General features: G+C 40.4%; 1 protein-coding gene across 1 annotated transcript; it reads right to left on the minus strand.

Moving 5' to 3' along the window:
- Positions 1-919: 919 nt before the first annotated feature.
- On the minus strand, positions 920-7,021 carry opn7a (opsin 7, group member a). Its single transcript, XM_073491498.1, has 5 exons — positions 6,934-7,021; positions 5,501-5,663; positions 5,040-5,167; positions 3,402-3,736; positions 920-1,558 (listed from the first exon to the last, which is right to left on the minus strand). The coding sequence occupies exons 1-5, from the start codon at positions 7,019-7,021 to the stop codon at positions 920-922; spliced, it is 1,353 nt and encodes a 450-aa protein (XP_073347599.1).
- Positions 7,022-13,668: the final 6,647 nt, after the last annotated feature.

Consider the following 13,668-nt stretch of genomic DNA (forward strand, 5'->3'; position numbering starts at 1 on the left):
CTAACTCTCGAACCACCGCTGCTCTTTCTCTCTGTCTCACCCATGAAGCCGGCAAATTATGCCTTTTACTTTTAGAATACTGTAATGTTTTTACAGTTAAAAACAATTTTTTTTTTTTACCAATTGTCATTTAATCAAGAATATTTTATGATATAGAGAAATATTTTTAAAATCAAGTTTTCAGGGGCGTTAGACTGATGCTCACAACTGTAAAAGCTTATGCAAACTTTAAAGTAAAATAGGGATGCTTCCTGAAATACAACTGTGTTAAGGTAATAGACAAATATATTAATTTTCAGACATATGATGCTGCCAGCAGTGCTTCAAGGAATGTTTCAGGTGGGACACAATTGATTTAAATAGAACATAAGTTGCTGCAACACCTAAAACTAAGCCAATGGGATTTAATACTCACAGACCATTTATAAATCTGAACAAGCGCTTAAATACTGGCACTGACAACTTTGATTTGGAAAGGAATAGTTGGAAAACTCCCAGACCTGTCTATCTTAAGTCACGTAGCCCTGGCACAATGATTTAGAGGCTTGTTCGACTCAAAAAGCAATACGCTGCTCAATGCCAAGCCACAAATAATGTTTCAGAGATACATTAAGAGCATATATTACAAAGGCAACATAATTAGATTGTTTATGGCTTGCAAATATACCATAAATACCATTCAAATTATAGCTGTCAGCATTTAACCTCAAAGCCGTTCTGTCACATTAGCCAAAATAAAGCACAGTGGGCAGCACAAAAATAAATAGGTTGCATGGCTGCTGCCCAAATGCTTAGGGAGCATATGGTGCATTCCTGAATTCCTGAAAATAGATTAAGTACTGTAATTTTACATCTCACAGAACATAACCTGCTAAATATGTCCAGAGATATTCTATAAACCTAGAAATGGAGAGAAATGTCAGGGCCAAGCCACTTTTGCATGCCCTGGAACCATCTCTAAACTAATATGGAAGTTGTCTATTTCCGAAGTCCTTTTTGCGCACATGGCGGCCAGCAGAGACCTTTTGTGGCACATGCTTTGAGTCTTTTGCTTATGTGTTTGGGAAACTGGAGTGTCTTGATCCTTAGACGAGTCTCCATTGGCAGTAGGGTTAGTGACACCACACATTTGAGGGTAGCGTCTGAAGCATTCGAAAGCATCCTTGCACTTCTCACAGCTGTGGTCCTGTAATGCTACCATAGGAGGTTGAGCAGATGAGTTGGATAAAGGGAATTGGTTGGTCTGTCCGTGGATTGTGCGAAGTCTGGCCCTGATCTCTGGTTTGCAGCAGCACTTAGCCAGCCCCTCAGAGCAGAGGCAGCCCTTCAGACAGGCGTGGCATAGAGTACCCAGTTCTCTGCACATCACCCTGCGGAAGTTCGGCCTCAGCATCAGGTAGATGATTGGGTTGTAGATGGTGGAGGACTTGGCAAACATGGCTGGCATCGCAAACGCCAGAGGAGGGATGTTCTCAATCTGTCCAAAGGAAGCCCACATTGACACCACAGCGTATGGACTCCATGCCGCAAAGAAACCGATGCAGACAGCAACACTTAGCTTGCGGGAAATAAAACACAATGGAGAAAAGTGTCATTGATATTAAAAATATATAATTTTTCTTACGTTAACAAATGCCAAGAAAACACCAAAACCACTAATGCATGTTTCTCAATACTTTTCGACTTCCCCAGCCTGTTTGTGGCTCTCAGCCCCAAGTACACAAATTTCTCACAAGTAAATCTTTTAAGATGCATTATGGAGTGAACACATTTGTTCATGTTTAAAAAAGGCTAAATGAGTAGCTTTCTAAAACATGTCAGTCAGAGTAAACACAAGAGTTAGTTAGTGTATTTGTTTGGGACTATTGTCAGTCACAGATTATCACACATTTCATGTTGTAATGTGTACTTATGGCAGCAGGATGGTAGACACCAATCAGTCACAACATTAAAACCACTGACAGGTGAAGTGGTTAACATTGATCTAAAAGCCAATGTTATATTGGGAAACCTTGCATCCCAAAGTATGTGAAAAGAGCTTAAAGCATCGACTTGGCCTCCAACTTCCCTGGATCCGAGCATGATCCAATGGGGGTGTGCTAGAAAGAGTCCAATCCATGGCGGCCACCAAGATCAGACTTGTCCTTGACCCATCAAGGAATGGACACAGGGACCTCTGGGGGTGTCCTGTGGTGTCTCATCACCAGGTTGATGGTGGTAGATCATTTGAGTCCTGTGGGTTGCAAGGTGGGAACGCCATGGATCGGACTTGTCCCTAGGATGCTTAATATGATTGGGATCTGGAGCATTTTGAGGCCAAGTCAACACCTTGAGCTCTTTGTCACGTTCCTCGGCCCATTCGTGAGCAGTTTTTGCAGTGTGGCAGGACGCATTATCTTGCTGAGGGGTCTCTGCTGTTGCTATGACAGGGTGTACTAGGTCTGTGAGTCTTTGACTGGGTAGTGCGTGGCCAAACAACCAATACTTCTTCAGTGGATTAATTCACTTTTTGGTCTTTTCACGGTACTTGTTGACAATAAGAAAATGTACAGAATAGCCTCAGACTGGCTGTTTTGAGCATGTATCTTCACAATCTGAAAGGTTTATTGACCAACATCAGTCAGATGCTACATGGGCAGAAAGCCATTTGTGTAAGCTTTTTTGGATGAGTCAGAATTATTCTTAAGGGGAATGGTATATGATGATCACCATTTATCAGCAAAGGCAGCAATAGCTTCTCATCCATCACAGTCCAGCCAGAGCCAATTCCTGCTAATGAGAAGCTGCATCACTGGAGTATCTATTGAGGTCACTGCCAATTTCTTCAACAAATGGAGGAGTGAGGAGCTCTCCAGAGAACTTGTCTCAAAGGAGGCGCTTTGATATTTTACCCCTGAACCACCACCACATTACTGTATCTGCACAACCATGTGGTGGTTTTTCTTGCATTTGTTTAAAAGTTACCGTCGGCCTTAAATTGGTTGGGCGAAAGTAAAAGATTTGTACTTGCAATCACAGGTGCGACCAAATGACTTTTAGAGGAGAGTTAAGTTTCAGGCTAAGGACTAATTTTGTCTGTGGGCGTATATGTTGTACGGAGTTGAAAGAGTGCAAGTGGATTAATAATAGTGTAGATGTGATTGTAGACGATGAGGGCAAGTATAAAGTTGAAAAGAGACTGCGAGTGACAGATTGCAGAAGTAAAGCAAAGCTTACAATCTTCTTTTGTGATAGTCATCCCAGTGGTGCTTTGAAGGTTTTTCAGAATTTGTTATCTTCAAATCATCACTTCAAATTGAGACTCTCGTGGACAGCGTAAAGGCACTTAATAGCATGTGAGCTAAATGGTATCTCTGGCATGATGGAAGTAATAATTGTTGTTTATCAAACTTTCTTCTTACCTTAACAATAATTATCTGGATGCTGCTCATGTGCGTCTGCCTCGATATGTGCTGCTCCATATTCTTGCGAGATGCCTGCACTGTGACCAGAATGCCTGTGTAGGATGCTACAATAACACAGCATGGAAGGATGTAGCAGAAGACGAATAGTGCCACGGTGTAAGAGCGTGCCGTGGTGTGCTGATTGGACAAGCGCCAGTCAATGCAACAGGCGGTGCCATAAGGCTCTGGTCCGTATTTCCCCCAGTGGGCCAGTGGGGAGCAGGCAAACAACAGGGCATAGATCCAAGCACAGGCAACGAGCAGACGGCTGTGAACAGAGTTAAACCTGTTTCCTGTGAAAACACATTAAGTTTAGATTTTATTATTCATGTAGATTAAAGATTCTGGCACAATTAGGTGATTGAAATCTTAAGGTTGTGTGAAAACCTGGTTTTCTGAGTAGCATGAGAGATATTTCACCATGTTGATGCCCCCCTAGGCATGTTCTCAGAAGCACTTACCTCATTTAAGTACTGGATCTGCTGGAAACAAAATAGTTTTTATAAAAACCTACCATCATAGAGGGGGAGATGAGCTAATCATTCAATGGGGGGTAACTTTCGGACAGTCTGACACGTTTGGCAAATTGTGGTCTTTACACCAGCTCTGAACAGAGGCAGAAGAATCAAGGCAAAGTAAAGAATGCAAGGCCTCTCGTGTGCAACTTTCTGACTGGGCTGGGCCAAAAAACGGTGGATGCCATGCCTTGGGTAACAGATCGAGGAGTGTGTGTTGCAGTCACAGAGAGATGTTCCTCACCAGATTAGCAGTTTGCATGCTGGCTTGTGTAACTGATTGAAAAAATAAACTGGGTACAGTGGTCACCAGGTCGTTCAAGTGTGACTTGGGTAAGCAGAGCAAACCTGGTGTATTTTTATTCAGCATTTTGTTAGTGCAGATGCAAACACTAGTGCCAGAATCTTTTATTTTCATGGCAGCTTGACAGTTGCAGCCAATTTTGCTGAAGTGCGAAAGGAACATTGGGTAATTATCTGGATTGATAATTGCAGGGCTAGCTCAGGTAGAGCGTGGGCACCTAGACGACTGCAGCAGCAGGTGAAAAATAAGGCCTCTGAAGCAAGCAGAGGTGATCAAATGACGAGTAATGTTGTGTCTGCCATAAGATAAACATAGACATTAGCAAGCTGTAATGAAACATGTGCCTCTGTAAATATGCAGGGGGTTTGATACCACAGTGAGACATTAAAATAAATGCAGTTAAAGAGAACATTATCTCTTTGTAGATCCACATTTCAAAGGAAGACTTTAAAAAGATAAAAAATAATCCATGTAAGTTTGGTCTTACGAAATGCTTCTAATTGAGAGACCTTTTTGTGACACTGCCTGGGAAAACACAATTTCTTGAGGTCAGACAGAAGGTCCTATTGCACTGCATTACCCAACATCACAAGTAATTCTTATTGAGTGCAGCCCCTGAACGTGTCAGTCATCAAAGGAAGGCTAATGTGCAGTCCCTTATGGAGGGATTATCATTTTGTTTCCTCGCACAGATAAATCAACAATCAGCCACTTAGGGGTGTGATGGTTAATCCTGTGTCATTTCATTGGGCAAAAATAGCTTCTTTGAAGACTTACCATAGAGTGGATAACATACTTTCACAAAGCACACCATGCTTAGCAGGGTTAGAGTGGTCAGACTGCAGAGGCCAAACAACATGCCACAAAAAGCGTATATGGAGCAGGCTGTTTTCCCATACAGCCACCTGTGTAGGAGGGTAAGGGGGTGTGAGAAAGAGAAAGAGGGAAATGCAAAGCAAAGACAGAGACGGAAGATCAATGAGGGAGAGGGTGAAGGAGGGAAAAGAGGAGAATAGCATGAGCATGACACTCCATATGTGTGAACTCACAGGCAATCATGCTGCTAACCAACCATACAGTTCAGTTAAATGAACCATGAAATATGAAAGGGAGTCAAAGCAATACCTATAAACAATCTTCCCTACAGCACATGAAAGTATCCCATTCTCTGGTGGTGAGAACAGCCACTTTGTTTCTTCACTTTGATTTAATACTACAGTCGGTTCAAGCTGCGGTACCTGTGGTAGAAGCTCGACGTTATCGCCATGGGGTAGAGGGACAGAGTCAGGCCCAAGTCACTAACAGCGAGGTTGATGATGAAGTACTCGGCAGGTTTCAGGAGGTGCTTTTTCTTGTAGGAGATATACAAAAGTGTGCTGTTGCCAAATAGTGAACATACTCCTGCAGGAAAAACAGACCCCAACCCCTGAATGTGAGGGAGTGCTGATTGTGGCTCACAAGTCTGATGTGCTAATGTCGACAAGTTGTCAGAATCACATTGTGTATGTAGAGCGATAGTTATGTGACATTTTGGGAGATTCACGTATTTGCTTTCTTGCAAAGAATTAGAAGGGAAGACACCTCTATTACATAATTACAGCCCAGTTTAAAGGTTCTGCAAACTACAGATACATTCATATTTGTGAATTACATTTCAGATTCAGATTGCAGTTCAGATTACATGTTTATGACCTAGGATACAGCCAGCATCTGGTTAGCTTAGCATCCTGACTGGAAACAGCTAGCCTTGCTACGCAAAAAGATCCAGAGGAAGTTACTGCTCCCGTGAAGACATCACTTGACACATTCTGTAAACAGGTAACTGTTTTTTACATTTTGGCTTTAATGTGATTAAAGAAATCAGATGTAACGTGTTAATTGGTGAGAGTTTGTTACTTTGAGACAACTCAAGCTAGTTCTTTCCCCATTCTAAGCTAAGTGGTTGATAATGAACAGCCATGTATAAACCAAAAATACTCAGTGTGAACAAAGTACTGTGATTCCAGGCACATTTAAAGCTAGAACAAACACAGCAAATAGGAAAAAAGTCTGCTTCAGTAGTTTAGTAATTGTAACATTACCATTTTAAAATTAGTAAAGTCAAATCAGTCTGGTTAAACAAGTGTCTTCAGAAAATAAATCTGTGTGCAGCCTGCTAATACATGAAATGTAAGGATTCTCTGGTAATGCTGCCAAGATCAAAGCCTGAGATGAAAGTTAACCTTTTTATTTTTCAGTTTATGGGCCAACCATAGAAATGATTATCAGAGGCCCTTTATGTGGTTGTATTAGAAGCACAGATAATAAAGGAACAGCTGCCACACTGGCTGCCTCACGGGATCTGTACATTGATGTGTGCATGTCCAAGAAAAGATGGGCTTTTGCAGGCAGAATTTATACATACATACATACATACAGTAAATATGGGTAAAACAACACATTTTCACATTAGTTATGTATTCTAAGTGGAAGTGGACTGCATATAACTTAGTAACACGTTCAGAACACATGCTGCCAAGGCTTCACAGTATGCTGTCTTGCCTCATGCTGTTCATTTCAGCCTGAGCAGAACGAGTAGAGAATTAATTGACAGCGCCATTAGTGTTCATAACTCTTTATATCGTCTGTTGAGGAATAAAAAAAAAAATGTGTTTGAATTTCTGTTACTCACCAAAAACAGAGTAGACCACAGCCACCGTTATATCCAGAGGAACAGGTATGTTGGAGTGGAATGCAATGTCTTCATCTAACAGTGCCATCTGAAAAATTACCAGTTTTTCAAGAGCAATGTTAAAGACTGGTCAAACTGATAATGTAATATCTTATGATCTGTGTATACAAAGCTTCTAGGAAACTTCCCATGACTTTCCATCGGCACGGGAGTGAGAAGATAATCACTAAATAAACATTTTTTGGATGAATTTATCCTTAAGTGTTGCAAATGAGACTAAACTCCATTCATGTGCTCAAATGCTCTCTTGTGTTGCTAAATGTTTACGGTGACAAGGGTCCAAAGGTTGATTCCACAGTTGTAATTCCTCTTTTTAGTTGTGAAACTTCAGACAAAAGAAACTTGCTACATGTTTCACAGGTGAACAGGTAGCTAATAAGGTCTTTGAATTTGGTCTGTTATTGTATTACCTTTTCGGTACCCTTACCTGAATAGGTGTCTCTAATTTAAAGGAGAGGGTGGATACATTACCATGCCTTAAAGCTATCTGATGACATCAGCACAGTCTATTTTATGTGTTCATTCTGCTTCAGCAGCTCAAGTCAGATGGTGACTGACAGGCATAGATCAATGGATGACATAAGGGTCAATAAACAGGTGGTTTAATAATAGGTAACTGGGAAATGCACCTCAAACACATCCCAGTGTCACCTTAAGTCAACCGATTTTTACAGCCAAACGGTAACATGCACAGACAGAAACAGACTTCCTCATATTTGGCATGTTTACTACATTCAAACAAACGTATTTTGCTGGATCTTAGTATTTACACTCTTTTAAAACTCTTTCCCACATGCCAGATTAGCAGGGATTACAATACAAACTTGACATATTCTCACCATTAGTTATTGCCTTGATAGACAAGCTTTCTCTTCTGTTAAGTCTTAGGATCTTTTTTTGTAATAATGCTGCTAGATGGAACAAATGAAAAGCAATAAGTGAAACACTGTGAGAGTTGGCACACAGGAGAGACACAAACCCTACGCTGTAGCCTCTTCAGTATCTGTCTCAATTTGTCGCTTTCTGGTTAGCTATAGGCTGCTGAACCACACATGCTGTATGTGTCAGAAAGGAAACCTATCATGGATTCATGTGAAAGTGTGAGAAAGACAAGTGTTACTGCAACTGAGCAGTAAGGAAGACGGCTACGGTCAATACCAAACAATTAATACATCAGATTTTACAAAGGCACTGCACAGCACAATCATTTTATCCTTTTTTTTTTTTTTTTTAGTGAAATGTCTGAATGGCCCTTCAAACATTACACTTAAAGATTAGGGGGGGAAAGACACTAACAATTATGTTTTATAGTTTGATATATTGTTTTAATTTGCTTATTTTTGTTGGGTTTCAAATCCCTTCTCGACAAAATAACCAACCACAGAAAAGGCATTTCACACATACTTTGTCCCTCAACTTGAGCAAATTTATTTTTCCATAAAAAAAAAAAAAAAAATTCAATGTATCGACATATGGAAAGGACACGAGCTTAAGTGCATAGCTGTAAATCGATTCCGGACTGTATTATTAAAGGGTCAAATCGAGGGAAGTCGGAGGTGGTGGTGTTGGCTGCGAGGCTCCAAGTCCTCTTGATCATCAAGATTTAAAATGAGTTCATCGTTGTCGCGGATGATGAATCTGACTGTGTCACAGCGTAGTGTCTTTAGTCTGAGTTTAAATTTAGTCAAGTATTACAGACTCGCCCCTCGCTTCGAGGCGTAAAACTCATCCAGACGCGCTGTTACGCACGCTTTATTTGGCTCCGTGGAAACGCCAACGTGTGCTACACCAAACTGAATGTTTGAGAGGTTTGATTAAATGGTTTTAACACAAGACACAGAACAGAGAACACAGAGTTTGTGTTGAGAAACTATACACGTGATTAAGGTGGCAACTGGTCAGACTGCCTTTTTTCCCGAACTTTTCGAAGCTGAGATAAAATAAGGTGGTTTACCTTGAGCCGGTTGCCAGATTCCTAAAGAAAATATTAGTCGTTTAGCTTCAGATTTTGTCCAAAGGCCAATCAATCAATTTGGGAGCTGGTTTCCAATCATGTGTTCTGTGTTTGACACTTCTGGATACCCTTTAATTATGTCCAAACTGCCTTGTTAGACACTTAAGGTAAAATCACACAAGGAAAGACTAATAATCCAGAAGGTTTTGCGTATTTTGCGCAAATTACTTGGGTCAACAAAACATTTTGATGACAGGTTTTAGACTTTAGACTTAAAATTGCCTACAACACCACTTTGTCTAATGGATTTGTATTGAATACAAATAAAACTGCCTTACCTTAGCGACTAAGAGCTGAATTAGCTAATGCGACGCTTGATCCAATTAAGGTCCCAGTAAGTGTCCACTGCCACTTTTTAACCTCTCCCCCATCACTTACAGCACATAAAGTCTGAGAGATGTTCAGTGCTGTCAGCATCAGAGAGCGGATCACACCGGACACCACTGTGTGTGTAGACAGAGAAGCAGCAGGCTTCACAGTGATGAGCCAGAGCGCCAGATCCACACAACTGAGCTGCTCTGATCAATTAATGACGTCAGGTATAATTCATAAACGCACGACACATACAGTCACGTGGGATTATTGTAGATGTTGTAGTGGGGCAAACGTCATGTCTTAAAAAATAAAACGCCATCATGCTTGAAAGTGCATCTTTATTTCGGGTTTTGTTAACTATTCACAAAGAAGTGTTCTTTTTTTATTTATGATCTTGCTGCTGTCTGCCACACTGTTGTAAAAGTCATTCATATTTACAGTCCTGTGTGTGAGTACAAATGTCCCCTAACCACACCCCATTCATGAAAGCCAGATGCTCTGGTTTCCCATTCACAACTGACACAATATAGACTTACACTCTCTTTTCCCACACAAATGTTATTTGAATTTGGAAGTTGTATTTGAGTAATAATTAATAAATAATAACATTAAAAACAGGTCATTTTAAATCTCAAATATCAAAAACTCAAAAGCGGCATTTGTCAGACATAATGTAGGTGCTAACTACAAACAAAACTCATTACGTCATAACAATGTTACGTGTTGAAAACTTGTATGTTGAAGCAAAATGTATGTAACGCTGTGATCCTCCCCTCTCACTGAAGTTACACAGAGCAGAAACAAGTGATAGGGGGGCAGAGGGGGGCTGAGACACCATTCACCCTATGACAAGACACTGAGTCAACAAAATGATTTTGAAGCTGTTATTTCGATGTCAAAAAGTTGCATAATGTTGCTTTAAATTGCAGCGTTATGAAGCACAACGCCTACACAACAAACACACACTGTACACAGGTGAAATATTCAAAGCCAAAACTCAATTTGTATGTTTTTTTACGTAATTTTCCGCACATTTTTTAGTAATGCAGCTTGAAATACTGTAATATGTCATCTTAGGAGACCTTGCCGTTTATGCTGGAATCTACTTTGAATTTTGAGTACACACAAGTTTGTATCATTGGACTTGCCAAAGGGTCTCAAGGGTTCTTTACAGGATCAGTGTCAGTTTCAGCCCTGTAAACACAATTTCTTTAGTATGAGTTGTGTCGTCATGTCAGCATTGGCGTGCTGCTTTTAATTACAACTTGATGTCGTAAATCCCACGCACAACCATAAATGAAATCATTTGCAGTGAGTCAAAGGCACTTGAAAACTAATTTCGAGTTTGTCTCAGTTAAGGCAAAAAAAGGGAAAAAAATTAAAAATTAAACAATCCAGTTTGTCACACCTTAAAAGCAGGGATGAATTATCTTCAAAAGGATTACACATAGCGAAAATATTGCCTTGCATGCCACTTGCTCTCCTTTTTTTCTTACATGTGGATATTCACACACACACAGACACACACACACAGATTGGGGCTGGAACAGATTGAGCCAAAGCTTGAGATGAAAGCTGTATTCGAGGTGTAACGGTGCCGTCAAAGATTTAATTGTGATGGCCACAGAGGGTAGAAAGAAATGAATGTCCACGATAAGATAAAACACAGCATGAACATCAAAGTGGTCTGATGGGAATACAGAATAAGCATTTCACACAAACGTTGCCTCGCTTGTAGATAATCATGCCTGCAGAGAAATGGGCAGAATATTAATCATTCCTTCTTTCAAACACGGTACCTTTTATTGCTAACGGTGTTCATGCACATGTAGTGGCTCCTTAAGAATGAAAAGCATCTGACCACAGTGTAATCTTTTTATTTCAGGTCAGAGGTCAGAATGAAAGGTCACTAGTATTTATATATATGAGTGTTGTTTTTTTTTTAAGTTTTACAATGTTGTAAAAAATATTTCAAAGGCAGTGTGATCTCAACAATAAATGATGAGAAGATACAAAAAAAACACATTTGTTCTGTCAATCAGTAGTGTCCAATCAAGTTGATTTAAACCCCTTCGACCCAGGAGTCCTAGGAGGTGTTCTCAACCTGTGTGAGCCAGTCAAGTTGTGTTTTTTTCTTTATCCTGGTGTCTGATTTGTCACCTGATGGACCACAGCTTTATTCTGATTTGCTCACTGTCACCTCACTGCCACCTCCAACAGACTCTATGGGTGCAGGAGCAGCAGCAGCAGGGTCAACACCTTTAGAAATGCACTTCAACTTCCTTTCCAGTGATAGGAGTCTTGAATATCGTATTGTGGACCTACGTTTCATGGTGATATAATGACATTATCAGTCTCTCTTTAACACACCAACCTTCAACAGTGTAAGGGACATCATCATCACGATCATCACTATCACTTCCATCCCAGTTGGACCCATTGCTATGTCTGACATTTTTTTCTAGCACATGCATCCTCTATTATAGTCATTGTTGTGGTAAACTAATGCATTGACTGCATAACATTCTCCAGCTGTATGCTGAACAAAAGATCCATGGGCATATCTGCTGAAGAATGCTCTTGATTGACAGTATGCAGGCGGATCAGGAGCTAACATCCTTCCACTGACATATTGGAAATCACTAGAATGAGGACCCAAGGCTGGTGTTACATTGTGTACCTCTATATGGTCGGCTTAATATAATACTTATGCTATACAAAAGCTTCTGTTGCTCCAGTATATGTTGTTTTGTCCTAACGGAGTCATGACATAAGAAAAATCCATCAGCTGCCTTGGAAATGAAAAGAACAAGAGAAAAATATTGTAATGCATGTCATTCAGTTCAATTGTGAAGCTGCTTATAAAAAAGAAAACGTGAAAAAAAAAATAGCTTACCTTTTCTCATTATGTTCAATACCAGTTTATCCTTAACGTTACCGCAGTTGTTGCTTCAGAATCTGACCATTTGTTTCCCACTTTAAAGGGAATCTATTAACAACAGAATGGTCCATCTTCCATTTAACGCGTTCAATGGATTTCTTCTGACATTTGTTCTCACTATCACAGCTTCACAGCTCGCTCAATAAAAGTTTAATGCATGCCCTACTGGAGATCTTTACATCACACCATTTTCAGATCTCCAGCTCAGATTATGACTGAGAAATGATTGAATTAACACCTGTCCAGAGCCACTGCAAATACTTATTTATGGCTCATCCAACCACGCGCCAGGTGCTATTTCTAAGAAAAGCTGATTTTGAGTCTCATTCCCAACTCATTACGCTCGGGGTTGTAGGATGGGTCGGCCACTATCCTGAGGCCACGCCGAAGTGCGTTTTTGAACCTATTCAACTGTGTATGAGTAAGTGCACACACAAAATCAATAGCCCTATGTTTCCTTAGTGCTTCCTTTTTTCAGTCACAGTTAGCCCCAAGAGGTGAGACTTCAGCTTTAATGCAAGAGCCCCCCATAAACTGGCAAACAAGCTCAGACCAATACAATAGTGTGGGTTAAAAATGACAATTTAAAATGGAGGAAATAACCAAAACCTTCCAGGTACAAGTAATATCAAGAGTCAAAATGAACAGAAACACAATTTGTTTTTTTGAATTTCATTGCCACACTCTGCATACCTCTAATGGGGAATAAAATCATTTAGGAATTGAAAAGTTCCAGTTAATGTTTCAGAGGGTACTTGAGGTACCTCTGCCTCGACTCCAGTCTGGTACCGTCGGTCTAATAACTCTGGCCTAACCTCCGTGTTGTGTTTGAAACTCCTCTCCTGTCTCTTGTCACACTTGTGCCTGTTCTTCTTCCGCTCCCCTGCCTTCTCTCCACCTGTCTCACATCAACATTGAAGACTGAGCCGCCAGGTGTGTAGTCCAGTAAATCACAGTTGTTTCTTATCACCTTAATCTCAGTCCAAACAGACATTGAATGTAATACACCAAATCCCATAAAAAAATGCAGCTGTTGAGATCAAGTGAAAAGTGAATGATGACTCTGTTGACTTCAATTATTTTGGATCATCAAGTACCAAGAAATAGTCAGAAGTTCCACTGAATGATGACAACGTAACAAAATGCTGTATTTCTGTATCCTCAGTGCCGCACCCTGTGTGAGTTTTAATCTATACGTAAACTACAAAACACAAATGCTGTAGAAATGAACAGAAACAATCACCACTGATCATGAGATCAATGAAAACAGCGAGCCTGTTAATAATGTGGTGGTGTAAGGATTGAAGCCTTGCTGTGCACAGCAGGACTGATGTGCCGGAGAACAGCTGGTGTTACTGCACATGAATTCAAACAAATACTGAGGATATTCATACACCAGAGCAGT

Source organism: Pagrus major, chromosome 21 (assembly GCF_040436345.1).
Source record: "Pagrus major chromosome 21, Pma_NU_1.0".
NCBI lineage: Eukaryota > Metazoa > Chordata > Actinopteri > Spariformes > Sparidae > Pagrus > Pagrus major.

Excerpts from the sequence above, each read along its gene's own strand:
- opn7a (XM_073491498.1), bottom strand. The coding sequence starts at position 7,021 with ATGGCACTGTTAGATGAAGACATTGCATTCCACTCCAACATACCTGTT. Across the intron at positions 5,168-5,500 it reads ACGTCGAGCTTCTACCACAG|GTGGCTGTATGGGAAAACAG; the intron begins GTACCGCAGCTT and ends CCTCCTACACAG. Across the intron at positions 1,559-3,401 it reads TCCAGATAATTATTGTTAAG|CTAAGTGTTGCTGTCTGCAT; the intron begins GTAAGAAGAAAG and ends ATTTCCCGCAAG.